This window comes from Uloborus diversus, chromosome 7, assembly GCF_026930045.1.
Source record: "Uloborus diversus isolate 005 chromosome 7, Udiv.v.3.1, whole genome shotgun sequence".
NCBI classification, from domain to species: Eukaryota; Metazoa; Arthropoda; class Arachnida; order Araneae; family Uloboridae; genus Uloborus; species Uloborus diversus.
The window spans coordinates 118,840,681-118,868,463 of record NC_072737.1 but is presented as its reverse complement, the minus strand read 5'-3'; the positions used below and the strand labels follow the sequence as shown (position 1 = coordinate 118,868,463).

Here is a 27,783-nt window from a genome sequence, read left to right as displayed (position 1 = left end):
ATAGGAGTGAGCATTTATTGCAATTTATACATTGAATAACAATTTCAAACGAGCTTAAAAAGAAGTTTTCAGTTCGAAAACGTATGTGAATAAATGTTTTGGAAATACTGTTATTTTTTCTTTTGGGGAGGGAGGGGGGGGTAATTTCTGCTTCCAATTAATAACAAACGAACATTGGAAATTTGGCTCTGAATGAAATAATGCGTAATATTATATAATTAAACATTACATCTTATGGAAGAAACCATACTGTCTATTAAACGTATGAACAATGCTTAATAATTTGTATCAAGAAAAAGTTTTTTTTTTTTTTTGGTTTTATTATGCAAAAATTAATTACATATGCTTCATCAAGCACAACTGATAAATATATTTATCAGTTAAAACAGAAAACAAATGAAAGTAGCGATTGTTTCTCATAATTATTACTAACCCAGGCAACGCCGGCTATTTTTGTTAGTTGATAAATATATTTATGGAAACATTCAGGGAGCTTTTAGTATATTTTTTTCTTATACTTTAAAGTTTAATTCAAAATTAGTTATTTTTTAAAAACATATTTTGAAAATGGTGAATAGCTCAATTTGATATCTTTAGTTTTTTTTACAACAAGAATTATTCAAATGCATAGAGATACAATTTTTCTAAAGAAAAATAAGTAGAAAAGATCTCAAATAAAAATTTTGCCATAAAACTGATCGTTAGTATCGATCATTATAAATTACAATTTATATCATAAAGGAGTACGTTGTATGTTAAAAAACAAGAAATTTAAATCATTTAAAAGTATACTGAAACAATAATGAATTCACCCGGAAAAACATGCCAATAAAAATTTCAAAAAAGGAAAACATGGCAGCTTTTCAATTTAAAGATTTTTATAAACTTATACATTCCAGCCTTTAAAAAATAATAATAATAATAATTCCTTCTTTTTTTTCTTTTTTTTTTTGAACAAAACTTTTGCTTGTTGAAAAAATAAATAAATAAAAATAATAATAACAGTTAAAAAAATAAAAACAAGCCTGTTAAAAAGTTAAACAGTATTCCAATGTTTACGCATTGTGAGGAAATTTAAAGGGGAGAAAGTTCGCCACATAAATACATTATTGCACAAAAAAACATGAAAAGTTCCACAAATTTTTAAATTATTTGTTAAAAATCAAATTTAAGAAAAAGCCATTAAGTAGCATAAAAAGTTACAGTAAAATGAAAAAAAAATCTAATTTGAATTCCGAAACTTTGAATTCAAATTATGTTTTTCGCAATCACGAGTTGCAACAAGACCCTACTGATTAGAGTTATTGTTTCTAGAAACGGCTCCCCAAGCATGTCCCTCCTCCTGGGTGGTTACGTGTGTATAGTTGTGTGTGTAGGACATGGACGCCACCGCCCAGCAAAAGTGGATTCCGGTGGACAGTGCTCAGGACCAGCCGCGCCGCCGCCGGTGGACGGTGGTGCTGCAGCCCTGGTCCAAGCTGAAAAAGGAACCGTAACGTCAAGGACAGTCAAATGAAAGCAATAAGCAATCGCGATTGCTGAAAAAAAAAAAATTGAATTTTTGGCATCTTGAATTCAATTTATGTTTTTCGCAATCACGAGCGTGTGTGTTTGTGTAGGCGCATGTGTGTGGGTGCATGGGTGCGTAAGTGTATGTATGCATGTGTGTGAGTGAGTGTTGTGTACGTGCGTGTGAGTGTAGGCGTTCGTGTGTGTGTGTGTAGGCGTTCATGTGTGTGTGCAGGCGTTCGTGTGTGTGTGTGCAGGCGTTCGTGTGTGTGTGCAGGCGTTCGTGTGTGTGTGTGCAGGCGTTCGTGTGTGTGTGTGTGTGCAGGCGTTCGTGTGTGTGTAGGCGTTCGTGTGTGTGGGACATGGACGCCACCGCCCAGCAAAAGTGGATTTCGGGGGACAGTGCTCAGGACCAGCCGCGCCGCCGCCGGTGGACGGTGGTGCTGCAGGCCTGGTCCAAGCTGAAAAAGGAACCGTAACGTAAAGGACAGTCAAACGAAAGCAATAAGCAATCGTGATTGCTCAAAAAAAAAGAAAATGGAAAATTAAATTAAGCTATTTCGTAATCCGCCAAATCAAAACTAAACAGTATTAGGAAGCAACCATGTTACTGTATTCAGCCAAGGATCCATTAAAGTGTAAAATATTTCGCCAGATAAATGTATTAATTAATTAAAAAACAATAAAAGTTCCATCAAAGTATCAAAGGAACAAACACTGGCGACAGCAATTTTAGCAATAGAAAAAGTTTTCGCCAATTTCACATGTTCCGCGACTCGATAATTCCCCCATGATTTTAATGTGAATATTAAATGGCAAGAAATATAATGCTGTCAAATTTTGTGACGCCAAAGAATTTCATATATATGCGTCACAATGCATTTTAACTCTTGGCGATAATTTTTCATTTTATTTGTTGTCCCCGTATTCGGTTTTTTGGTTTCAATAAAATGAAGCTTTTATAGTTGTCAAATATAGTCTGTTCAGCATATTTTTTTATATTTTACTGAAATTTTTAGTGTCGTTTCGTGGGTAGTTTCATTTACTGAGAGGATTATTGAAACTTTTAATAAATAAATGGTAATAAAATTATATGTAATAAAACTTTAAATGCTTTCGATCATCGAATTTATTTACTTTTCGAAGTAGTATGTTATTTTTTTTTTCGCGGATTTTTAATCAAAACAAAGTAAAATAATTCGCCACATAAAAACGAGATGTTAAAATAATATGAGAAATCTCGTTAAAATATTTCGCTAAATCAATTTCAATTCTCCATTATTATGTGACATAATCAGCAGAATAAATTAACCTTGTCATAAGTAAAAATTGAAAGTGTGTAAATTTTGTAAAATTAGAAACAGAAGCAAACATACGACAATGTAAGCCTTATTTTTTAATTTTCGCCGACGATGATGTAAGTGCAATTTTTCAGTTTTCGCCAAGTAAAGGTAAAGAGAAAATTCACCAAGCTGAGCGACGTACCTGTAACTAAATAATATCAAAAGAGCAAATATGAAAATAAAACAATTATTGTCGAAATCTTGACGATTACGCCATTAAATACCTCCTTTAAATATGAATAAAATACTATATAATTTATAAGCAACAAGGTTTCCTTCTCAGATATATATTTTTTTTTAATTTAGGGGAAGAGTAATGTTCGAACCCTTCTCGATATCAATTCACATTAAATATCTCAAAAAATGTATACGTAATATCTGGGGCCGACTTACTAAAAGTGAGACCAAGGCTCAAAATACTTTGGAGTTCCCTGTGCTTCAGGGATGCATTTTACCAGAAGTGAACGCCAACGAGAAATAGTTGAATACTAAGTCGGGACCAGCTTTAATCGAAAAGGGAATTTATTTTCCTTGAAAAACAGACCTAGTACGCCGTTCCGGCATCAATTCACCCTCTACTACACTAATACACATCGGTTAACCTTATCAATGAAATTTTACGTTAAAGATTGAAAAAACATCATTTTTTACAGCAGAAATAATACGTTAACTAATGTAAACAAATGATTTCCCCCGGTTATACTACAGCACCATCTTACTGGCAAGGCGGCGCCTTTGATCTTTTGAGAAATGACTGAGCCTGATAAGACACGCATCGAGTGAAGCCTTGGTTTAACAATGGTCTGATCAGCAATGAATTTCCAATTGAAGGCGCACTAAATTTTAGCATGAAATTAGTTAAAAACATTTATATTTCATGTTTTAGTTACCTTGGAACATTGGAACAAATTTTGTCTGATGCAGAAAAATTAAAGGTTTTCGTAGATATTTTTAAATAATTTTTGCGAGCATTTTTTAATGTATTTTTTTTTTAATTTTTCCTTTTTCACATTGTTGGATTGAGGGCAAAATATTGATTAAAATTGGAGGAAACTAACAATTAAAAGACTGAATTAATTAATTTGATTAAAGAATATTGCATTGTCATCGGGTCTGAGGTCGCGTGCCAACTTTCAAAAGAATCCGATCGCAGGAAGTGGGCGAAATTTGAGCTGCAAGATTCCGTTACAAGATACATACATACATTCATACAGGTGAAGCTAATAAAATCGTGTTAAAAATGGTGGAATTTGAAGATGAAATAAATTTTATTTTCGTTCAGATAAATTACAACAGGGTAGTTCTGTACACACAAGATCAGGGCAGTGGAAGATTTTTTATTTTTGGTGGAAAGAACAAATTAGACAAATATATGAAGTTTTCGTTCCAAAGATGGGACCGCTAATCGGTCAGAGTTTGCTTCGCTCATTGATCGGCTGGATTACAGGAACTTGGTGGCTTGGCGACCTTGCCCATTAAATACGGTTGCGTGATTATTTGTTTACTACTGTTAATGTAATTTATTGTATCTTCTGTTCATTTGGAGAAATATTTTAAATTGCAAAGAATTGTTTTTGGTTTTTAAAGAGTGTTTAATCTATTTAATTGAAGAAAGCGTTTATTTTACATCGGGAGGGGGGAGGGGAGTGATTTTCGCTTATTCAGGGAACTGTTTTTACATTTATCATTTTTTAATCGATATCCATTCGTTTTTTTTTTTTTTTTTTTTTTTTCATATGGGGGACGTTGCAGCGGGATTTCTCGTTTTTGCTAAATGGGAAAGTTATTTTTTTATACTTAATATCTGAGGATGATTTTTATCCTTTGATCTTTGAAGTACGCGAGAAAAAATAGTTGATAAAACTGCTCAGTGGGCACTAGATAAATCGAGTTGTAATAAACATGTGCATTTTGACACCAAGCTGCTTAAAAAATTTTCTATTTACTTATTTTTTTCAACAAAACGGTTGAAACACTCGATAGTTTCTTGAAATTTTTCAACTTTTCAATGGACAAAGTTTGTACAGAACTCGGAGTGGGACGTTTCAAAATCCAGGAGTCGGAGTAGGAGTCGGCCATTTTTCTTCAGACTCCGCAGCCCTGGTCTTGCAAGTTAAAACGGAACACCCTGTTTAAAGAAAAAAAAGTTTCATTCATTTTTCATCAAATAACTATGATTACGAAACAGGCGATATTTTGTTTTGAGAGATAACATTCACTCTCTTTTTACTTCCTTTTACAAAAAAGGAAGTATTGTATTCGCGAAAAAAATTTCACTCAAAAACCGACTTTAATTTCCATTTTGCTCACCCCCGAATGAATGTTGAGTTTTTTTCGACTCGACCACACGTGGATAAGTGCCTAAGAACGTGTAGATACGCGAAATATTCATTTTGACGATTCCCGAGTTAGTTACAACGAGTTTTCTCGTGACGTCTGTATGCACGTATGTATGTGCGTATATGCGGATGTGCGTATGTATGTCGCATAACTCAAGAACAGCATGTCTTAGAAACTTAAAATTTGGTACGTAGACTCCTAGTGGGGTCTAGTTGTGCACATACTCGTTTGGTTGCATTCAGGTGTTTTTAAGGCTGTCTTTTGCCCCTTTTTTAGGGGGAAATCATTGTTAATTTCGATTTAAACTCAAGTGGTGTTACAATTTGGCAGACACTTGGCGATATATCGCCAGTCTTTGGTCGCCAAGTTTTGTCGCCAACTTGGCGACATGTTTGCCGTTTTTTTTTTTAAATTTTTTAATTATTTATATATTTATTTATTTTTTTTGATCGGGTTTTAATCTGACCACTGTTGGTGATATTTAGAGAGTAAACTATTGAATCACATTAAAATTACCAATAATGGGGAAATTACTTTAAATTGGAGTAAAAGGAAGTCATGTGAGGCACACATCAGCTCGTTTTTCATTGAGAATCTAAATTTACAGTTACTATATATACAATTTTATAAGTGACTACCAGTACCCGCACAGCGATGCCCGTGCTAAAAATGTAATGGAAGTACTTTGAATAAAAAAAAAATTGACGCCCCTCCACCTCTGATGTAAAATGATATTTTTTCTTTGTATAAAATGCGTACACACCTTTTCAAACCCTGTGGGCATTACCGTATGCTGTGGATCGCTGTAAAATTAAATCTCAACGAAACATAAATGTGGAAAGGAGCCAAGTTCGATCAAAATGAGACCCTGGGTAGATGGTGTCACCAATAAAACAGTTCAGATCTAAACGGTTACCAAGTTTCATTGCAGTTCCTCATAGCAGTTGAACTGTCCAGTGCTTATCAATTCATTCAGAAAACAATTTTTTTATTTTCTTTGATTTGGGATTTTAAACTTGAGGCAAGTTTTGGTCGTCAATAAATAACTTCCAAAACGTTTGATTGCTCCAATTATACAGTAACTTGCTAAGTTTAAATCCGGGATCAAAGAAAGTAAAAACTTATTTTCAAAGTTAATTGAAGAACACGGGGCAGTCCAATTTCCATGAGGAACTGCTATGGAACACTTAATCCGTTGAGATCAGAATCTTGTCGGTGACACCGTCTACCCAGAACCTCATTTTGATCAAACTTGGCTACTTTTCACATTGATATTTTGTTTGGATATCATTAAGTTTTGAAAGCTAAATCATAGTAATGTTCTTCTTTAGAATTAAATGTAAAAGCGCTTACAAATATAACTTTCATCCCCCTTGCTTTTACGATGCACTGGTTTATTTTCATTAGTAATTTCGAAGATATTTCGATAACTGGGGGTTTGGCGCTATCGTTAATTATGGGGTATAATTGTTTGCTTCTGATCAGCAAGGCCATGGCAAGGTCCTTGGTCTTTGGCGACAATTGAGAAAATTGCTAAGACTAAGTTTTCAAACTCTTCTCGCAATTTTTACATTGTCTGAGGGAATTATCTTAACGTAAATCGTAAAATGTGCAGAATTGGCGAAAACATTTCCCCATTGCTTATAATTCCGTGGCGCCAAGTTTGTGGACCTTTAAAAAATTAAAATGAAGCGAAGCTAAAAGACGTAACCATGACAATGCGAAACAAAACATCAGTAATTTTAATGGAGATTAGATTTATTCGAACTTTATTTTCAGCGGATTGTAACTTTTTTCCTTTGGAGATAGAACGTTATTTTTTCGACCGTAGGTCGAGATATTTCTGAAGTAAAAAATGTCGCTTTTTCTAACGGTGTCAAAAAAAAAAAACTGTGGGACAATTCCTTCACTTTTTATTGATAGATTTAATGAAGAAAGTATTGCCAAAATTTCAGCTAAGCTTAAAAAAGTTCGAAATAAAAATGGAATTTGCTCCCGTGGTAATGAAGTTAGAGCATTGAACCAAATTGCTTAGAATGCAGAAAATTCTACCCTTGTCAACGATATAAAATACTAATATGTACAAGTAATTTTTCACCCCTTTAATATAAAAGAATAGGCAATTTACGTGAAATTTGGGCCTTAATTTGAATAAAAAAAATAACTATATTTCGGATTTTTTCGAATAATAGCCTATGGTACTCAGTAAGAAAGCACCTTTCATACAGTGAAAGAATTTTTCAAATAGGAGCAGTGGTTCCGGAGATTACCTCGAACATATAAACATACAAAAATCCGCTCGCTCTCTTTATAATATTAGTAAAGATTATAATTTGAATTGTTGGTGACTTCAGATCAGCGCTATTTGATCAGCTTTTTGGTGTATCTTAATATATAAAAATCATCTGTGCGGACGTTTGTCACCATAAGGCTTTTAAACGGCTGGACCGATTTTGATCAAATTTTTTGTGCGTAATTAAGTTGTGGCAAGCATGGTTTCGAAGCGCGATGGATCGAATCGGAAACGTTTTTGCTAATGAATTAATTAATTTAATTATTGGATGGTAAAATCTCCCAAATGATTAATAGTTGTTTTAACCTATTGTTGAGCGAGAACTGAAATAAATATTTAACCCGTTGCCAAAGGACAATAAGAAAGTCAGTTCTGCTTTCTGTAATGAAATTTCCTACTGTGATATGTCAATTGAGAATAGATAAAACGTAGAGAGAGAGAGAGAGTGAATGAAGCCTTCATTTCTTGAAAGCATCGATTTTAGGTCCCGATATATATTTTAAAGTAAAGTATTGGTAAAGTAAAGTTCACGCAAAACGTGTGTTCTGTCGTCGTAGTTGAACCATGTGACCAGATCGGTGCTTTAGGTTATCCTAACCAAATGATGAGAAAGTACCGTCCCCAGCAACATTTCTTTCTCGGCTCAAATCCATTTGAGGTTTGGCACCAATGTTAAGAATACTTTAATAATAAACTGATTAGTTTGATAATCCTTAAAGGAAAAGATGATGGAATTTAAAGACGAAACAAATTTTATTTTCGTCCAGATAAATTACAACAGGGTAGTTCTATACACAAAAGATAAGTGCAGTGCAAGATCTTTATCTTTGGTGAAAAGAACAAATTAGACAATATTTGAAGTTTTAAAAGTTTTCGTTCAAAAGATCGAACCGCTAATCCATAGCAGTTGGCTTCGCTCACTGATCGGCTGAATTACAGTAACGTGGTGGCTTGGCGATTTCGGCTATAAACAATAGAGTTGCGTGATCATTTGTTTGCATTTTTAAGCTGCTGTTAATGTAATTTATAGTATTTTTTGTTTATTTGGCGAATCATTTCAAATTGCAAAGAATTGCTTTTCGTTTTTAAAGAGTTTTTATTCATTTTAATTGAAGAGTGTGTTTATTTTGCATCGGGAGAGGGGGGGGGATGAGTGATTTTCGCTTATTCAGAGAACTGTTTTCACCTTTATCATTTTTTTAAACGATATCCTTCCGATTGTTTTATTCTTTTTTATATCGGGGATGTTGCAGCGGGATTTCCAGTTTGTTCTAAGTGTATCTCTCTCTCTCTCTCGTCCTTTCCCTGTGTGAATGGTTGCCTACCCTATAAACGGGTCCTTATGGCATCTGTGTACTGTGGAAGTCGGACTTCACACCAAATTACGGTGCAGCTGGAAAAGTGAAGAAGCGCACACCAAATTGCCAGCCTAGCTCGCACACGACAATAACAACATTTATAATTCATCATTTCTGCTTCCTCCACTCCGTCGATTTCTTTTGCATTACACTAATTTCACCATGATTTGTTACTGACCACAAACTGCAACGTGCTTACAAAATTTTTAATGCGACAATAAATGTGGTAAATACTGAATCAACTGCAAAATTATTTCAGTTGTTATAATTTAATCTTTTTCTTTCAGCACGTTCGGATAAAATTTAACCATATGGATATAGCCTTATCAGATGCTTGCCAGGCTGACGCATTGAGCGTTTATGACTTCGACTCAAACGGACGTGGTGTTCTGCAGCACATGCACTGTGGGAAACGAATTCCAAACGATTATGTGTCGAAATCGTATGCCCTCAGTGTCTTGCTCAAAACAGACGACTTTGGAGCAGCTAGAGGATTTAATATTACGTATTCACCTCAGACTACTAGTGGTAAAGGAATTTTCTCTCTTACTCTTTCCCTTTTCTTCCTTTCTTCTTTTTTTTTTATTCTTCTTTTTTCGTTTCTTTTTTCAACTCAAGAAGTGTAATTTTAGCATGCAGCAGAAGTGCAGCAGACCTGTAGTCACGTTGTAAATTGGAACTGTTCGAAAGCGTTTTAACCAATTTGAGGAAAAAAGAACTACAAGAGACTACGTTTCAATATTTGTCATTATACCTTCCTAACAAATGCAGTTTTTATAAGATATTTGCAAAAATTCCCATCCGCATTTTTTCTTGAAGTATTTTTGTTTCAGAAACTCCCATTTGGATTTGAACCTAGGTTGCTATTGTTCTTTGCAATACATTTATCCGTTGTATTATGCGCGCTCCAATAACGCTAAGAATACTTGCTTTCTATTTGTTGCAATCAATCAATGCGATTGTGAAGTCATTACGATAATTCTTTAACCGTGCAAGTTCAATGTTGTTTTATAAATGCAACTACAAGGGACTTTTAAAAGTAAAGTCCGCTTTGAAATAAAAAAAGAACGAGTACAGATTGACCAAAGAAATTTAGTGCACAAAAATCCACCACATATACGCTATATTTCCAAATTGCTCCCGCAATTTTCCAAGAATTTGTCATAGCGTGGTACAGGTTTTTGTAACTCTACTCGATGAAAATTGCCGCCAGTGTAGTCAACCATGGGGTAACATGTTCTCTGAGCTCCTCATTGCTGCTGTGCCACAGACCACCTAGGAAAGACTTTAGATGCCACGAAGCATAAATTTCAGTCCCTTTCCGCATCTTAAATGCTGCCATCTAATGATAGGTTAACAAAATACTTTTCCAGCCCGAAAGAGGTGTAACAGATGAAATGAATTTTTCAATCAAATTCTGTTGATTTCAGCCGGGGGGGCGGGGGAATTGAAAAGTAATTTAAAAAATTAATACAATTTTTCGATTCTTTTTTTTTTTTTTTTTTTGCCATTTTACTTACTTTTATGTTTAACAAGTATAGAAATAAATCACACGCGAAAAAAAACGTGCATACATTAAAATGAAAATAATCATATTTGAGATTGTTCATAAGCTAGAGTTGAAACAATGACAATGCGATGAGAAATATCAAACGTTGCAAATTATCAACAAATAGGGGGACCCGGGGTAAAATGGGTAGCCGGGGTAAAATGGGTATAGTTGCATTTTTCTTGATTTTATTCTACTGGACAACATTTTTTGAAAATAAAAAAATATGATGAAAATGTTTACATATCAGGCAATATTTTGACTTGAGGAAAAAAATTCTAGCAACTCATTTACCAGGCTTAGCAACAGTTTTATTTTTCTGAACACAAAACAATACGTTTGTAGTGAGTGATAAACTTCTTTCTAGAAAAATTTACAGGAAGAGTTTCAGAAGTTTTTTATTTGGATTTGATAGAAAATGAATTTTTCTAACAGAAAACTCAAAAAATATGTAAATTTTAATATTTGCAAAAATTTTATAGTACTTTTAGATGTACGGGGTAAAATGGGTATAGCCAACATTTTCGAGTTAAAGACATTGAATGCATGAAGGTTAAAAAACTTAAATTATCTTTGCAATACAAATGTTAGATATTATTCATCTTTTAAACTAAAAGTATGTTTTTAAAAAGTTTTATAAATAATTACTCTGCATTTATTTGTTTTATTTTAATTACTATAACTTACGCCAATTAGTACTTAAAGGTATTTTTCGATTATTATTGATATAGTTCATGATTACTGTAGGTTAGTAATTTATTGTAAGTTTATTATGTATATGGTTCATTGCTACACTTTATAAGGTGTAGTAAGTATTGATATAGCTAATATGTTGTATTTTTAATTTCCATTTAAAACACCAACACCCATGCCCAGAACATAGTCTAAGTACAACCTCACACCCAATCAGAACAGAATCATTATGTTTCATAGCAAATGAATGATAATGTTATGAATAACTAAATCCTCCTGCTATACCTTTTGGTTCACAGCCATTTTTTAGCACTGGTAAGAAAATGAAAAATTTACAAAAAAAAAAAAAAAAAAGATATAAAAGTCCAAACAAAGGTGAGAGAAGTTTTAATTACAGAGCAGGTGGCTGAAAGATTGTACACAAACAGGCAAGAGACAAACAAAAGCAGAAAAAATAAATAAATACATATGAAATAAATAAATTTAAAAAAAAACATTAACAATAATTGATAAAATAACTAATGAAGTAGAAGTGAAAACTAGTGGTTCTCCTAGTTGTTAATCCCAGCAATTGGCGACAGGGCCGTTGCTAAATTTGTGGAATTCATAGGTTTAATCACTGAAATGTCAGCTGAAGGTGAATATACTGAGAAGTTTGCTACAAAATCATCTGCCAAATTATCCTATGTGCTCCCCAAGAAAGATGACATTGATGTTGTGCAAGCATCACAAGGTTGTAAAAATACTACATCAACCATACTGCAAGTCTTTGCCAATGCGCCTTTTGTTCATAAATTTGTTTCTGTAAATATTTTTTGTGGTTGTTTTGGATTAAAGTTTTTATCCCCCAATGAAATTATACTCAATTTAAAAAAACAAAATTCTCCATTAGTTAGTGTAGTTCAACTTTTAAACAGCATATACCCATTTTACCCCTGTGTATACCCATTTTACCCCGAAGCACGGGGTAAAATGGGTATACACAGGGGTAAAATAGGTATACCCCTTTACACTAAATTTAAAGTAAAAAAATAACACAAACTATGTCCAAATTAGACCTAAGATACACAATGTATAGAATATTGAACAAAAACACAATTATATTTCATGATATTTCTGCTATGGGTCACTGAAATTAAAAATGCTGTTTTTTATACCCATTTTACCCCGGGTGACCCTATCCCCATAACACAATAATAATTTATATTTCGATAATTCAAACTTTTCTCATTACACTACTCAAAAATTAGCATTAATAACACTGTTTTTTTAGAAAAATATGGCGGAAATATAAAGGAATAAATTAGTTTCAATAAAAAGCACAACTTTTAGCAATGTTATGCTTTTATAATGAAAAGTAAAAAGTTTGACAATTTTTCCTGAAAACGAAAATGAATGAATAAATAAATTTGAAAAGATATAAATTTGCAAAAGCTTGTAGTTACGTGCTTCGAAGTTACAAGGAACCCCTTTTTCATTTTAAAAAAAAAAATAGAACTTGCGAATTAAAAATCTCTAAGTCAGTCGATTGTCTCTGCTTACTTCTTATCTGAAATAAAATAATTTTAAAAAAACAGTTCCCCGTGACTCCAAAACACGTGTCAGCGAGGTTTTTTCAAATTTATACTTGGGGGAAAAAAAGAAACAAAATTTTACATGTCCACTTTAGCCCTTATTTTCCACTAAACTATTAGTGAGCTGAAAGTGCATGAAGATTTCCCAGTATTAAAAATAGCAACACACTGAAAAGAAGAAAAATACCTGAAATGTAACTAAACAAATTTTGAATTAGAATTTTTTTCAACAAGTAAAGTGGATGAAAACCGATTGTACAATATTTTGTGTATGTAGAAGAAACGTTTTTACAAAAATGAGGACGTTAATACTCATAACTGCAGGATTTACGTCACATGCCTCGTGTTACATCGTAGTTGCATTCTCTTAAAGGCAATTTTGGTGTGGCATAGCAACTAATGTCATTATTGGACACTTTTTTTTTTTGAGACATCGAAAACATATGTCACATAAGTAAGAGAGCATTACACTGACAACTTGAGACAGATGCTTCCCCATTCCCAGACCACCGCTGCACCATACTTCAGTTTATAAAAAAAATTTCTGTAGGATGACCAAAAACTATGTGATAACATGACAACTTCAAGGAAACTCAAAGACGAGATTTCAGAAACACTCATTTTTTCATGCTAAGGATATAGAGATCTATCGAGAATGAAAATAGGATATAACTTTTTTTAAGAAAAGGGGGAACTTTTAATGTTCCTTTTTAGAAATTATTAAAACATTATAAACCAATGTCTTCACGTCCTATATAATTTAGTATTAATGCAGCATGCTCTACCGGTGGTAAACTTTTGAGCCCTTTTTTATATGAAACTCAAGTTTAGTTTTCCTTATGACGCCATTTAGGTCTGTAGTCAAACAGTTCATGAAAGCAACAGTTTAGAATATATTTATAGTAATTTTTAAACTTTGTAATTTATTTCATCAATTCAAGATAGGATAAAAATTTAAAGATTTTCTTAATTTACAGATGTGTGTTCGTCGGGGCAGAAAATGTGTCGCAATCGGAAATGTATCAGCAGCTCTGCGCTGTGCAATGGTGATGATGATTGTGGTGACGGATCCGATGAAGAAAACTGTAACAGTAACTATACATTACTTGAATTTAAATTTTTTTGAAAATTCTATGCAACTGTTATTATTAACTTCTTTGATTAAATTAGGACGAATTTGAGTGATTGCATTTGAAATGCAACAATAACATGTTCTTATTTTTAAACTATTTACAAGTCAGAAGCTCAAAATCAAATTCATCTAATTGGAATTGATGTACTACTATGCAAATATTGGGTTGGTGCTGCATTTGAGTATCAAGTTGTAGGCCAGCATCGTAAAACTCGAAGAGTGATACAGCTAAAAATAAGTTAAAAGAGGGAGTTCTTTTTTTTTTTTTTAATTTTTCTTCATGCAAGCATTGGAAGAACATAATGCACTGTTAGAATATTTTTAGGCATTTATGCACTAATCAATGCAGAAATTTAAAACACATCATTTATTAACAACATAATGCATACCAGTATGGCTTTTGTGGTAATGGAATGACTGTAAATATTCTATTTGCTTCTGACTGCATATCGGTGCCATAGGTAAAAGTATAAAACAATGATTCAGAGGTCTTGAATCTAGCAATATAAACTTCGATTCTGTTGGTGAAAATATATTACATATATATACTTTGATTAATTATTTTCTAGTGATAATATCAAAAAGATACAAGAAATGGGCCATTACACAAGAAATCAGATATTTTCTCCAACACGTGACCACTCTATACTTTACGCCAAAAGTAATACTTTAAAAATGTACCAACAAAAGATTTTTAGGGAAAAGATAATTGGTTTATTACTTGTTTTAAAATTAAATGTATTTCGCACGTGAATCTCTCACGTGTGGGGCAAAATGTCTGCTTTTTCGTGTAATGGCCCAGAATATGTTTTCATTCAGATATATTCCAGTTTTAAAAAAAAGAGTATGTGTCCTTGGATATTGGTTTTGAAAAAGCAATACTATTTGTGTATAAGTACAGAGAAAACTTTACTATCCCAGAGTTTTAAATTTCAATATCTCTTTCATAATACAGTGAAAACTGTAAGTTGACCACCTGCGGTGCACTACTTTAGTGCCCAACTTAGACAAGAGGCCAACTTACAGAGGTTGATATACCATGATCCTGGACTAATTCAGTTGCTGACAATAGCGGTTAACCTAGATAAGTGATAAACTTACAAGGGTGGTCAAACTGACAGGTTTTACTGTACCTTTATCCTAAACTACTAATTTTTTTTTAAATTATATTTAGAGCCGCTGCCAGTCGCTGAATGTGGTATTTCTGAAATTCAACCGAGCATGTCCACCTTATACGATCGCATTGTAGGCGGTAGAGAAGCTAAAGAAGGAAGCTGGCCTTGGATGGCTGACTTGCAAATCCAGTTGATTGAACCCAATGGTCACAACTGCGGAGGAGCGTTGATTAATGCACAATGGGTTCTTACAGCAGCTCACTGTTTGAAAGAGTAAGAATTTTAACATCTTTAAGTGTTAGAAGGTACATTACATACATACTTACTCTAAAAATGTGCTTTTTAGGGGGCACAACACGGTAATCTCAGAGTAAAGAAGCAAAAAGATTTTAACCACATAATTACCACATAATTTTCTGCAACAAGCTTTTTGTGTTTTGAATCGGTGACGCTTCGCAAAATTTCGGTCATAGTAGTTATTATATGCATGAGAAAGAAATAACCAGATTTTAAGAACTTATATTTATAATAACAATTAAGCGAATACAAAAATAACGGAAATTTTATTTAGACTATGAGAAAATTTAATTTTTTATTGAATTTTCAATATCTCATAAGACAGATTTTTATATACTTTGCTATTCTATATTGGAAAAATACCAGCCTTTAAACTAAGAAAAATCAAATTACCCTTCTCAAATAATGTATTTTTGTATAAAGGTATTTTATCTTTTCATCTCAAATATTTCCCGCCTTATTTATCTTTTTTTTTAAACCTGAGCAATAATTTTCACTTGAAACTCTTAGATGCTGCATCTCTGTTCTTCAATATATACTTGCAAAGGATACTTCTCAACGATGTTTCCCTTATCTCAATTTTAAATATAGTCCAGAAACTACTCACCATTTGTCTTAGCGAAAATGTCCCTTTGCCAAAATTAATCGATCAATATCTTCCACTATAACTCATAGTTGTAGGTTGGCCTGATTGAACATGCCAAGCTAGAACATTATATCTTCATGCTCATGTGCGCTGAGATGTTGATGCTAAACAAAAGTTGTCAAATGAAGATATTTTGCATGTGCCCAACTGAAGCGTGTAGCTTCCAAAGTAGGTACTCGATATACTCCACATCCCATTTTTGAGCAAATGCGGTTTTTTTAGATGGGAGTTGGTTGTTTTTATTTATTTATTTACTTTATTTTTCTTATTTTTTAACCGACGAAAAAACGGAGGAGGTTCTCAATTCGACACGTATATTTTTTTTTAATGTATGACCACGCATAACTTTTTACAGAACAGTCTGATTTTGATAATTCTTTTTTTATTGGAAAGGGTATACCCCAAAGGTGGTCCCATAAAAATTTTGAAAAAAAATTCCTACCCTAAGGGTGGGAAAAGGGGGTTGATTTGTTGTTCACTCACAGATTTTTAATGTATGACCACACATAACTTTTTACAAAATAGTCCGATTTTGATTTTTTTTTTATTGGAAAGGTTATACCCTGAAGTTGGTCTCATATAAATTTGGAGAAAAAAATTCCTACCCTAAGGGTGGGAAAAGGGGGAGATTTGTTGTTTACTCACAGATTTTTTTTATATATGACCACACATAACTTTTTACAGAATAGTCCGATTTAGAATATTCTTTTTTTTTTTTTTTTTTTGGAAAGGGTATAAGCCTGAAGTTGTTCCTATATAAATTTGAGGGAAAAAATCCTACCCTAAGGGTGGGGAAAGGGGGGCGATTAGTAGTTCACTCTAAGATTTTTTGATGCTGAATTGGGTATATCAAAAAAAAACCTCACGATGAATGAGATGCAGACTTGTATGTCTCTCGTGTGTACTGTCTTGAGCAGGTAAACGACAGTATCTGCAGAAATGAGTTTTCGATATATTTGAAGAATTGTGCGCTGGATTCAGTAATATCAACTGGGAAATGTTGGAATTATATTTTTTTAGCGGAAACCAAATAAGTTAGTTTGTACAACAAAGCTAACGTACAAACAATGATGACAAACTGCAAAAAAAAAAAAAAGATAAAATTGCAGTTATAGCCCTTTACCTGCACACGGCAGTGTAGACCTCTCAATCTCTGGTACTTGTGATTAGGGTTAGTTTTCAGTGCCAGTCGTCAAACATTTTTTATATTCAGGATTTGTATGAAAAAATAGGGCGAAGTTTAGTGATGGTGACATACTATTTTTAACCGACGAAAAAACGGAGGAGGTTCTCAAGTCGACACGTATATATATATATTTTTTTAATGTATGACCACACATAACTTTTTACAGAATAGTCCGATTTTGAATATTCTTTTTTTATTAGAAAGGGTATAGCCTGAAGTAATTCCCCTATAAATTTGAGGGAAAAATTCCTACTCTAAGGGGGGGGGGAGAGGGGGTGATTAGTTGTTCACTCCGAGATTTTTTGATTCTGAGTTGGGTATTACAAAAAAAAAAAAAGCTCAAAATGAATGAGCTTCAGACCTGTATGTCTCTTGTGTGTACTGCCGTGGGCAGGTAAGCGGCAATATCTGCAGAAATGAGTTTTCGAGATATTTGAAGAAATATGTGTTGGATTCAGTAGTACTAACAATAAGAACATGTTGGAGTTATATATTTTTTTCAGCGGAAACCAAATAAGTTAGTTTGTACAACAAAGCTAACGTACAAAGCTAACGTAACGATGACAAAATGCAAATTCGTCAGCAATTTGTGTTATCGTAGAAATATCGATCACAGTAGGAAAATGCACACGAACATCTTTATACAGTGCATTATTCTTTAGGAGCCACTGCAATTCCACTTGAAGTTTACCTATATCAATTTGAAACTCCCTAGAATGTTCTAAATTTTCACGACTTTCTACTATGAGCACTAATCCAGTTTGATTAGGTTCAAGCGGAAGTTGTTCCGCCAGCTCTACCACATCCTGAGCAAAAAGGATTGCCTGCCCTTTGCAGGAGTCTTGGCTCAAACGATTTTGAACTTTTATTATTTTAAGAGAAATGGCACTACTCTGCAAATAAAACGTTTCTCAATTTCCGATAACTCATCAATTTCTGTAGGTATTGCAGCTACCGACATTTTGTTCCAAAAGGCCTGGGGTGGAGTTTTATGTTTTTTAATATTGTTTGAGCATCGTGAACAAGTAATTATATTACCTAAAGCTACAAATTCGTTAGGCAAAATAGAACCTAAATTTTTAGTTTGCAATTTCCAACGTTGCTGAGGATACAATTTTTTTTTTTTGTTTTGCATATTGAACACGACAAGTCAGCATAAACATTAATTGATTTCTTAAAGTTTTCTGCGTTACACTGGTTTCTTCGCTCGCGAGCTGCTTGTCGCATGGCGCTCAGACGATTAGTTCTCTCCTCGAAAGATTCGTGAAGTACCACCATTGCTGAACGGTTACGAGCAGCATCCAAACGCAGCATACGTTCGTCCTCAATTTCATTTGAAACTCGCTCTCTTATCAGATCTAAACGATGAGCGCGTTGCTCTTCACTCTCATTTGAAAGTCGCTCTCTTATCATATCTAAACGACGAGCGCGCTGCTTATCACCTTCTTGCAATAACCTATCGTTATTGTAGCTTCTCATTCTCGACAGTCTTTCCTCACGCTGACCTAAACTCTCCTGTGAACGTGTTAATGTAATTCTCTTTCTGTTTGCTTCCAACCTTTTTTCTTTCTCATTAATAGATTCTTCTAAACATCTTTTCCTCATCCGAGAAGCATTTTTTGTAGGCCTACCCATGTTAGCATATAAAGCCTGCTTTTTTAAAATTATTTATTTAACACAACAGATAATTGTTAAAATACGATTTTATATATATATATATATATATATATATATATATATATATATATTATATATATGTTAATAGCTAAAGTAAGGTAGGTAGCTATTTTAAAAGTAATCAAAAATATAAGCATACAGATTATAGCCACATTAGTAGCTATTGGCACCGACTCAAAACTACTTAGGTATACTTACATTAATTTAAGAACTGAGTTATTAAGGTTAATTAAAAACTCTAAATTATTACAAAAATATATACTTAGGTATACTTACATCAGTTTAAGAACTTAGTTATTAAGGTTTATTTAAAATGGTTTATTATTTTTTGCTTTTCAGTTTTTTCGGCGGTTCAATTTTTTTGTTAAAAAGTTTTTATTTATTTATTTTTATTTATTTATTTTGCTTTGCTTACTTTTCCATTGCAATACTTAGGTGCGCAAACAACCTGTCACAGTCAAAGAGTTTCTAAATGAATCCCTAAAGGGATTAAATAAAACTAGAAAAGTTATTTTAACATTCCTTTAGTATAGCTTGACCACCGAGAGATGGCGAATGAACTGGAAGCGGAAACAGACCAATTATTTTTGTAAAACGTAGTATCAGCACAAATGGGCTCTGTCAAGTTTAAACTGTTGGCCTGATCTCGCTAATCCTACCTATTACAAATTAAAGTGTTCCTTTCCCGCTTCCAGTTCATTCTCCAACTCTCCGTGGTCAAGCTATAGCTTCTCATAGATTTGGGAGGGGGGCAGAGTCTTGCTCTTTCAGCCATACGTTTCAATTATTTACCTGCATTCCATGGTGTTAATCATTATTTATTTTGAATAGTTTGAACACTTTTTTTTCAATTAGAATCTGCACAATTTTTTCTAAGGTCAAGAGTATCAAAGGGCTTAGGAAACAAAAATAATAATATCTTGGTTTTTGAGACAAAGTTTTACAAAGAAAGAGCTCTGGGGTTGAGTTGGGTCCAAAACTATGGCGAGTCTTTTTTTTTTTTTTTATAAAAATGAAAAGCCAGATACTAATATAAAATACATATTTTTTTTCTTTCAGTTACCGAAAGCCAGAATACATCAGAGTTCATCTGGGGAACCATAAGAAGTTCGAAAAAGACATAGGAGAGCAAGTTAGATACGCATCGCGCATAGTCATCTACGACGATATTTCGCCAGATGTCGTAAGTATAATTGTAGTACAATCCTTGCTTTTATATTTCGTTGCTGATATATATCAAAAATTACACCTGAAAATCATCCCATAATTGTTTTTGTAACATAAATAATCATATACTGACTGATCATCGATTACATGGAAAGACTTATATCCGGTTTATAGGCGGAAATGGACGTATCTATTAGTTTATAGGTGTGTTTGTTTGTTTCAGATGTGCCCTTTTGTCTCTCTATTATTTAGCCTTAGTTATTTAAAAACGAAAATTTGCTCACTGCAACATTATTTTAATCTAAATATATTCGATTTATATTCTCAAGTCAAAAATTAATTGATTTATTTATTCACAACAAAATTTTGAGCCTACCATTTTGCTTTTACGTTCCTGAACGAAATGAAAATACTTTATTTTCTTTTAATTGGTTCCATGGTAACTATTTTTGTTTCCCCTTATTTTATTTTTGAGAATGCAATAAATGAATAAGGCACTAGTGACATTATAAAACGCGTGCATCGAAATCCCATCGTTATTCTCCCTTCTCCCCTGTTAGATTCATTCAGATGATATCGTCTTTACTTGGCAGATTGCCAAATTATATAGTAATTACCAAACCAAATTACATTATTGCCAAATTATATACAATCCATGGTCATACAGTACCGTGGCATTAATTACATTTGGCACTGTACTTAAAGCTAATTAAGAACCTTTCAAAGTTTTTTACCATGAAATGATATTACCTTTAAGTTCCGCTATCAAAATATTTTTAATTTGTTTTCCTAATATAGCTTTATATTGCTCAGTTTGGAAGGGATTCTATGCAGCTTCAAAACATTTCTATCTGCAAGGCAGGGAACATTTTTACTTTATTTCCATGTTCGTCTTTCAATAAGAAGAATAAAGTTCAAGCGGAGACAACTCTCCACCTGATTTTAAGAAATATATATGTATATGTGTTTATATGTTTTTTGCGTGTACGCATTTTACTGCTTCTTAAATTTAATACACTTACGGAAATTTAATATCAAATTGGTTTTCTACAGATACTAAAATTGCGAATAATTATACAAAATATCTTCTCGTCTGTAAACTTCTGGAAATATTTTATTTATACACTGTTAAAACTACAGGTTGCGTTTGGCACCTTTCAGTGGTGAAACGCTTGTTCACCAGCGACACCCGATAGAGAGCCGAAATTGCACCCTTAGCAAGGGTGAAAAACTGGCTCCCTTCACCCAATGTGCACCGTAGGTGAAAGATGGTACTCTAGATGAGAAAAATGGCACCTTTATTGCTTCCTAGAGAGATTCCCCCCCCCCCTGTGTTGTTTGCGTTTTTTAATACAATTGTGTTTTATTTATTTTGATTTATATATACGAAGGCATTTGATCACATTTCAACTTTCGAACATAGTTTAGAAGTGTTCATGACTTTTAATTTGTTTGTTCGTGCACTAACTTTCTTATATTCACACTTGGATTGCTCAGTAATTAATATGTTGTTGACAACTTTTACTGCATGATCCGTACTGAAAATGAATAGGGAAGGTAGTTATCAATCATTTGTCGGAACAACCAGAAATATTAGGTAACATTAGATTAGAATCATGGGAAAATAAAAGCGTTCATAAACGTTTAAAATTTTAATCGAGCGTAACATATCAATACTTAGTAAAAGATTCGATATTTGAGTATCCTTATGCGTACAAGATAAATACTGATTTAAAAGCCCTTCTTTCCAATGTCAAGTTTTCCGTCAGAACGAGTAGATAATTACATTCGCTTCATGCAATAACGCCTAAGAAAGATACGTTAACCAAAACACGATGTGAAACTCATGAGTCAAACGCTGAGTGAGAAAGATTTCTTTTCAGGCGGTTTTTTTCCCCCCGCCTTTGCTGCTTAGTTCGTTTTCACTACGTAGTTATTTCATTTGAGAAGAAATAGATATTGGTATATTGGCTGCTCACGTCGATGCATTTTTATTCCGGAATTAGCAATTCAATTATCAGCTGATTTAAACGTTTTTATTTTTAATGTTGTTGTTGTTCAAGATAGTACTGATAGATAGTTTTAGGTAACAGTTTTGCAGGATATAAATAGCAAGATATTAAATATTTAATAAGGTAAACGGAACAATAAGCAGTTGTCAACATACTTTAAACACTTTAAATATGTTCGAAAGCTCTAAGTGCTACAATATGATCAAATGCCTTTACTTACGTGATATTTCGAAGATTAATCCACGAAATTTTCAGTTTTGTACTTCATTCAATGTGAAAGCAAATTTCGTTGCAACTTCCTTCGTTCGCCATTCAAACTGAAGTTGTCGTTGGATGATTAGTCAGAGCGCATGCGCAATGAGTCGCTCTCCTATTGAATCAGTTTTGTTAACGTCGTTCACCCACTGAGGAACCAAAAGCACCTTGACGACACTTCCTAGCCTCCGTTTCACCCCGCGGCACTGTTTTTTCACCCTAGGGTGAAATTCTTTACCCCTGTGGCACTCCTGGTTTTAACAGTGTATAGCTTTTGAAGATTAATTAAACACAGTAAATGTGTTTTTCAAAAAAAAAAAAAAAAAACATTAGGACGATAATATGTGCTATCAAAAATTAGTCATTTCTTTTAATTGTTCATATATGTGTATCATTTCATATTTCAATTATTTATTTCCGGTTCAAACTATTTTATCAATGAATATCACAAAGTATTGTTAAAGGTCTGAGAGAAAGAGATAGAAGGGAAATAATTCCGTACCTATATTTTAAGTCTGTTAATTTTGAAAATATTTCACAATTTTAATTAAAACTATAATGTTGAATAGTTAGCGAATCTTAGAATGGTCAATAAAGTAATGTCTAAATAAACGTATGAACTCTTTATTTACGACGGCAAATATACACCGGTGTGCAAAACTTAAGCAACAAGTGGTTTTTCGGCCACAGCTCCCCAACAAAGTATAAGATAGCCATGAAATTGCAGTATAATATGCACGTAATTCAATAGAAAGACTATTTGTATGCAAATTTTAGAAATAAAACGTCGTAGGTGATGTAAGTGTACGTAAACCTTGTGGGTCGGCGCGTGCAGGTCAGAGCTGTGATAAAAGGATGAAGAGTACCGTAGTTAAAGACATTCGCTGCAAGTGCAAGTGATTTGTTTTGTGAAAAATGTCTTCAAGAAATCATTTAGACGCCTTTACTCGAGGAAGAATGATTGGGAAGCTTGAGGAGGGGCGTAGAGTGATCAGTGTCGGCGAAGAGTTCAGGATCAACAAAAGTGTTGTTTCTCGTGCTTGGAATGTCTTTAAAACTACTGGTACAGCTGTTTGGAAGGTTGGTGGTGGCCGTCCAAGGAAAACAACACCAAGAGATGACCGTTACATTGTCGTACAGCGAAAACAAACCATTTTCAGTCAGCGAGCGCTATATCTCAGCAACTGTGCACAGCCATAGGGCGACAAGTATCAAGATTTACAGTGGCCAGACGCCTCCACAAAAGTGGCTTATTTGCTAGACGTCCTGAACGCTGCATACCTTTAAAAGTTAGCCATCGGCGGCACTGTTTAGAGTGGTGCGGAGAACATGAAACCTGGACACCTCATCAATGATGGAGTCGTGTCCTCTTCACAGATGAGAGTCGTTTTAGTGCTACAAGCGATTCTCAACGTCAGTTAATCTGGAGAGAGGTTGGAGCTCGATTTCAAACCAATAACAACGCAGAAAGAAATCGTTACGGTGGTCCTGGAGTTCTCGTCTGGGGTGGCATTATGTTGAACAGGCGGACTGAGCTTCAGATCTTCGACTGAGGTTCTGTAACTGGAGATCACTACTGCAGTGAGGTAATCCTACTCCATGTGCGTCTGTTCCGAGGGGCCATTGAATCAGAATTCATTTTTATGGATGACAATGCCAAGCCACACCGTACTGCTAATGTTCAAGAGCTACTGGAAAGTGAAGATATCAGACGAATGGATTGGCCGCCTTACTCTCCAGATCTAAATCCCATAGAGCATGTGTGAGATGCATTAGGGAGACGTCTTGCGACACGACAGTATCCTCCTGGTAACACCCATCAGCTGAAAGATGCGTTAAAGGAGGAATGGAGACGTTTACCCCAAGAACTGGATAATCTGGTGCTTAGCATAGAGAGACGATGCCAAGCAACAATTGCAGCAAGGGGAGGACATATCCCATACTAGGGAACATCTGCCAGTTGTACTTACGCTTCCTCAGGCGATCACGTGTAACGCCACTATATGTCAAATAAAGCCTTTTTTTTTTGTTCTATATCCTTCTTTAAGCTTTATATTCATTTCTGCGCCATTATTCTTTCACTTTTTTAAAGTACAAAATAATGTACATCATATTCAAATTCCATGCCAATCGGATGATTTCTTGTAGAGTTATGTCAAAAAACGAACTTGTTGCTTAAGTTTTGCACTCCAGTGTACATGTGACAAGGATAGGTCAAAATGTCATAAGTTCAGCAAATTATTCTGGACTTCTTGCAAACCAAATTTAACTCTTTTGGCATCAATTGAAAGTTGTAATAAAAGTTGAACTTACATTATACTATTTTGACTTCCAGTTTGAAAGTAATGGACAGTTTGACATAGTGAATGATGTTGCCCTAATAAAGTTGAATGCTCCAGTTAAATACACGAAATACGTGAAGCCTATTTGCTTGCCAACAAAATTGAGCTCCAGCAGTGACTGCTATGCTATCGGATGGGGTAATACTAGAGGTAAGCTTGAATTTCAGGTGTAATTCCGGTTCTGTGTTTGAATATTACTATGTACATTTTGAAGTGGAACTTTTTATGAAAGGGCTTTAAAATTCTGCTCTGCAAACTTTTGTGTGACGGAAGTGACAGTTTTTTTTAATTGTTTCCAAAAACAAAGATAAATAATAATTAGTTTTGTTAATGAATTTAACAAATTAATTTCAAGCCTGAGATGAAGCAAGCATATTTTTGTCGCTTTCGCGCATTTTTAAACTTTTCATGTAATGCAGGTTTTTGGAGATTTCCTTGACTCAGTTAAATCATCATTTTTTAAGCGTAATCAACATTGCTTAAGTCCAGCGTGGAATTTAGTTTGTTAGCTTTTATCATTAATTGCTATTATTTCTCATTGTTTGTGTGTGTGTGTGTGTTTTTCTTTTTGGCAACAATTTAAAAACTGATTTCGGGTATTTTTTTAGTTTTCTCGTTGTTTATGATCTATTTTCTGCACTAAAATATACAATTTTGTCTGTGCCTAAGTCGGGCGCAGAAAAAACAGGGGCGTGGCGCGAGAGAAAACGTGCGGATGAAGTGACACTTCAGAATATAAAAAAAAGAGAAGATAAAAGTTTTACTTCTATTGTATGTCTTTATCACCCACAACTTTTTTGTTGTTAGTTGTGTCCTGTGTCACAGACTACAGTAGTCATCATCAAACTACATTAAACAAAAACATGTTAGTTATTGTCAAGAATAAATACAAATTTCATGGTTACCTTTGACAATGACTAATAATTATTAAAATGTCATCTACTTGGAACATGTCAAACGAACAATAAGCTGACTGATGTTGTTGTAAAAGTCAGTAACTTTAATTAAAAGATTAATTCTGCTGCTATAGCTATCATTCATGTTATTACTTAAAGCTCTGAATCGTAGAGTAAGTAGCGACACGTCCGCCATCTTGGGGCTAAACGATGCTTTCGTCCTATGTTTACTATAGGTTAATAGTGTGTTTTGCTTCTTATTTGTGGTTTCTTATTAATTTTATGTTAGTTAAATTAAGAGAAGTATTTTTAATTGATTCGTTTCTACTCAGGCTCTGGAAGTTCTCATTCTTTAAAGCAAGCACTGCATCCGATTCAGAATGCTATTCATTGTCAAAAATTGGTAGGGAACCAATTCGTACCTCAGACCATGATTTGTGCTGGCAGTCTGGAACGACTTAACGGAGTTTGCCACGTAAGAAACTTTATTTATTTATTTATTGTTTATACACTTTTTATCGGTTTCTTTCTCTGTTCAACAATTAAGTGAACTATCTGTAGACGATTTGAAAATATAAACAGATATTAAACTCGAAAAGAAATAAACGAATCCGTTTTGATAAGCGTTTCATCTACGTTACAAAATGAAAGAGTTTTGTGCTTTGGTATTTGACCTGCATTGTATTTGAAAATACTGTTTGTACCAACTATAGACGGTATGCAGTCTTGAACAGTTTGCAATTTTGTGGATGTAGATTCAAATACCGTTGACATTAGGTATTACAGATCGATTGAGAGTATATACTGCCACCACATCATCTGCCAAAATGAGCTTTTGATACATTTGAAGAAAGTTTTCGATTCTCCACAAACACTAGTAAAATGTTGAAATTCGATGTTGGTTTTGTGCTTTATTTTCAGTGGAAACTAAATAAGCAAGTCTGTACAGTAAAGCTAAAGTAAAGCATAATACAAAAATGCAAAAAAAAAAAAATATATATATATATATATAAATGCACCAGTAGTGGCCACTGCTTCAGTAGTACCCACTTTAAGGTTTATATTTTAAAAATAAGAATTCTAGGGATTCCAGTGGATTCAAACTTGCAGGAGGTAGACCTCAGGCTATAGTGTAGTGGGCAGTTCAAGGAGGAGTAAGTAGAGCATCATGGAAAATTGTTATCAACTATTTAATACGGTCGCCTGGATTGTCGATGTTTTTTCAGCTGTCTTCTAACACTTCTCCGCAACGAGGTATATAAACATTGTGTTGCATTATGAATAGAACAATGCTCAAAAACAATATTTTTCGAGAGTTATGAAAATTAACCATGTTATGAAATGTGAAAGATCATGTTTGGAACGTTTTCAACTCCAAATAGTTGTTTTCTTGGCTGACAGTTCATGTGGCCACTACTGGTACCAAAAATGTTAGGAAATTCAAAAGTGGCCACCGAGTGGCCACTACTGAATCAGGAAGGTTTTTCATAAATCATCTCGATTTTCCTTTTAATAAGTTGTAATACCTTAACATAATAACCTATTTCATTTCTGACATAATATTATTGTGTGATATAGTAGTGGCCCATATAATAGATAGTGGCCACCGGGTGGCCACTTCTAAACGGCAATATGGCCACTACTGACTCATGTACATTATATAATGGCCACTGATGGATCAAATTTGAGATTTGAAAAAAATCGAACAAATTGACATTCTGGCATTTTTAAAAAATGGGACGATTAAGGAAGAGAAGGGCTATAATATGCTCATTGAGTTTCAAATATGGTAATTGATAGTGTAAGCCCACAGTCTAAAAAAGCCTGAAAAATATGCCTCACTGTGGCGACTACTAGTGCGTTTCCCTTTTTATGGACAGGCCCGGATTACTCAACAGGTCATCCCCTAGGCCCATACGGCCTGGCCTAGGGGCGCATATCACGGGGAGAGGGGGAATTATTAAATAGCTTGTTGGTAAAAAAAAAAAAAAATAAAATAAAATAAAACAGGAATTTGGCGCTTTATTACAAAAAGAGGAGAAACATTCCACTAGAACCGAGAGAGAGAGATTGCAACCTGAGTGCTAAGCAGGTAAAAAATGAAGGGGGAAGGGCATAATGCTTGATCGAAGTTATCCCTTTTCTAAGAAAAGCAGATAATTTTTAATTTCTTAGATTTAAGCAATCATTTCTTGAAAATACAGATTCTTTTTAAGGTAAAACATTTATTAGAAGTAAGTCACACACAGTAAAATTAGAAAAAGCCATGATATATAAAATTCCCAGTTATAACGCTTATTTATGGAACCATTTTTCTCTTTGGTAGTCTAAATCACGTCAGTAAGTATGTGCTTTGCAATTTATAATCTATTGATTCAAATTTATTTATGACTGCTAAT

The 27,783-nt window shown here is 33.8% G+C and overlaps 1 protein-coding gene across 1 annotated transcript in view; it reads left to right on the top strand.

Annotated features, from left to right (window-relative positions):
- The window catches only part of LOC129226080 (transmembrane protease serine 12-like), a 49,573-nt gene that overhangs the window by 14,016 nt on the left and 7,774 nt on the right, over positions 1-27,783 (top strand). Inside the window, exons 3-8 of the mRNA XM_054860668.1 lie at positions 9,131-9,371; positions 13,637-13,750; positions 14,966-15,179; positions 19,772-19,895; positions 24,482-24,638; positions 25,717-25,859. Of these exons, the coding sequence (XP_054716643.1) occupies positions 9,131-9,371; positions 13,637-13,750; positions 14,966-15,179; positions 19,772-19,895; positions 24,482-24,638; positions 25,717-25,859 (993 nt within the window). The remainder of the gene's footprint in view (positions 1-9,130; positions 9,372-13,636; positions 13,751-14,965; positions 15,180-19,771; positions 19,896-24,481; positions 24,639-25,716; positions 25,860-27,783) is intronic.